The 2938-nt window shown below is 42.0% G+C and overlaps 1 protein-coding gene across 1 annotated transcript in view; it reads right to left on the reverse strand.

Moving 5' to 3' along the window:
- Positions 1–2257, reverse strand: part of LOC109951998 (ceramide synthase 2-like) — a 96405-nt gene extending 94148 nt beyond the window's left edge. Inside the window, exon 1 of the mRNA XM_020586819.1 lies at positions 2085–2257. Within this exon, the coding sequence (XP_020442475.1) occupies positions 2085–2257 (173 nt within the window). The remainder of the gene's footprint in view (positions 1–2084) is intronic.
- Positions 2258–2938: the final 681 nt, after the last annotated feature.

A 2938-nucleotide genomic window follows, 5' to 3' on the forward strand; every position in this document is an offset into this window, starting at 1 on the left:
GAGACCCCCCAACCCCCCCACCCCCCCGCCTCCCCTTCACTAACTGTCTCACCAGGCCAGGTACGCAAAGTCCTGAGGAAGATCAATCCCCACAAAGCAGCAGGACTGGGCAACATCCCTGGGAGGCCTCTCAGGACATGTGCCAACGAGCTGGCTGATGTTCTCACCACCATCTTCAACCTCTCCCTGCACCTCACCCTCTGTGGCTGGCTCCTGGACTTTCTGACTGGCAGGCCCCAGACTGGATTGGCAATAGGACTTCAGCCAGCATCATAACAAACATCAACACCCCACAGGGATGTGTCCTCAGTCCCATACTCTACACCCTGTTCACCCACAACTGTGTCACCTCCCACAAGGATAACATCATCCTAAAGTTAACGGACGACACCACAATGATAGGACGCATCACTGGCAGGGACGAAGTAGCCTACAGGAGGGAGGTGGCTGGTCTGGTGTCATGGTGCAAGGACAATAATCTCACCCTCAACACGGATAAGAAGCTGGAGATGATAGTGGACATGAGGAAGGAGAGGAGAACTCATCAGCCACTTTTCATCCGGAGGCTCGAAGTGGAGAGGGTGAGCAGTTTCAAATACCTGGGCGTCTACATCAGTGAGGACCTTACTTGGACACTTAACACCGCACAGCTGGTCAAGAAGGCCCAATGGCGGTTGTACTTCGAGAGCATCTTGACCAGCTGCGTCACTGTCTGGTATGGCAGCACTACTGCTCTGGACTGCAAGTGCCTGCAGAGAGTGGTAAAGACTACTGAGAAGATCACCAGGACTCCACTGCCCTCTCTGCAGAGCATTTACCACTGCAGACCCCGCAGGAGAGCTGCCTCCATCCTCAAGGACCCCACCCACCCCCAGCACAGACTGTTTATGCTCCTACCCTCTGGTCAGAGGCTCAGAAGTGTAAAATGCAGGACCACTAGACTGAAAAACTCTTTCTTTCCAACTGCCATCAGATTCCTAAACAGCTGACTCAGGATCTACCTTATATAATTCCATCTGTACTGTTTACATACTCAGTTTGCACATGCATAAGCTGAGTATTTACACTCTACGGCTCCCACGTAGCATATATTCTCTTTGCATTATATTGTGTTCTTCTTATATTTTTATTTGTTCCCTTCACTTGTTGCTTTAAAGTGCCTTAGATTTGTGATTTTACTGCCTATTTAGATTTGTGTTATTGCTCATCTACTTTATATTTCACTTGTATTGTGTGGCATTCATGTGGACAGCAAAGTAAGAATTCATTGTACAGGGAACACATTATCTAACTGTGCATATGACAAATAAACACTTTGACCTTGACCTAATTTGCACATACTCACAGGATACTGCTCTGTCATTTATTTGCACACTGTACTGTACATAAGCAGATATTGTATGTTTATCCTAGCACTATTTACATCCAATGAAGTGTTGACTCATATAATCTTATTATTCTGCACTATTTCATTCATTTCATCCCATTGCACTAGTGTTTTATAAGCTTAATCTACTTTATCCATTACTTGTAATTTAAATCCATAAAGTCTGTTGTATATTTTATATTACCTTATATAACTTAGTGTAAATATCAGTTGTACATATCCATCGGTAAATTAGTTCTGACTGTACAGACTGTAGATACTGTGCACTCTGCACCGCTGTTTTTGCACTTCTGGTTAGATGCTAAACTGCATTTCATTTCCTTGTACTTGTACATGGATAATGACTAAGGTTGAATCTCATCTAATCTACTGTACATTACACAGGTGGTTTTAATGATGTGGCCGATCAGTGTATATTTTTAGTATACATACAGTAGTTTGTGCTCTGAGTACTGCATTTTTGGAAGCAACACAGTATATGTGGGTCTGAATGACAATAAACCACAGTGTTATGAAGGAGCATGTCACAGTGCAACTGTGCAGCTCACTGTATTTAGTACTTTTTGGACAACAGTGGAACTCTATGACACAGAGAGATAAGATCTGTCAGGCTTTAGAGTCACAAACAATACTTGTGAGGAAGTGTTGGTATTGTATAACTATATAGAAGAGTAGGTGCACTGAGTGTGGAACTGACCTTTCAAAGAGGTATCTGATGAGTAAGAAGGTGAAGGCATAGGGGACAGTGACATAAAGATGTGAGGCTTTGGCATAGACCCAGCCTTCTCTGTCCTCCAGGTCAGTCCATGTCAGGTTCACAGGCAGCCAGAGTCTGTCCCACCAGAACCAGTCATACAGCATGTTAAACATTCCTTCTCCCTAACAGATGCCAAGTCACACAAACATAAAAAGGATAAGGTTAAGAACTTTTTTAACATTGTAGAAATTTGTCTTCACCTTGCAGTCAGAAAACACAGAGTCTGTTCTGAGACAACACAATTTACACATGACAGCACATATACATTTACAAAATAAATAATGGATTAAATGAATATCCCTAAAATGAAATGATAATAATAAGAACCATAAAAAGAGAGGAGCTACACTTCCATAAACTAGGAGACTAAGTATTGAACATTATGACTGCATTAGGCAGAAAAGACTTAATATACACATTCCCGGTGGTTCTTACTTGTCTGTACCGTCTTTCTGAGGACAAGACCTCCAAGTGTGAGTACAATGGGTGGGAGGGGACACTTATCTATTGAGCTTTGTTTATTGAATTTGATTCATATTTCTCACTTGGCTGCAACAGCAATTTTCCTATTATTTTACTAGCCATGTTTACTATTCTCTACAAGTTTAGTCTCTTCCTGACATTCACATTTCTGAAGCACATAGGCATATTAAAAGATAAAATACTTTCCAAAGATTCTTAAACACCATTTACAATGTTTGCTTACTAACATTAAATTCATTTAGCCTCCTCAAAAAATCATCTCTGTGCGGCTTTCCTAATAATGTAGTGTCTCTATTCTCTGTAATACTGAG

This window comes from Monopterus albus, unplaced genomic scaffold (assembly GCF_001952655.1).
Source record: "Monopterus albus unplaced genomic scaffold, M_albus_1.0 scaffold423.1, whole genome shotgun sequence".
Classification (NCBI taxonomy): Eukaryota; Metazoa; Chordata; class Actinopteri; order Synbranchiformes; family Synbranchidae; genus Monopterus; species Monopterus albus.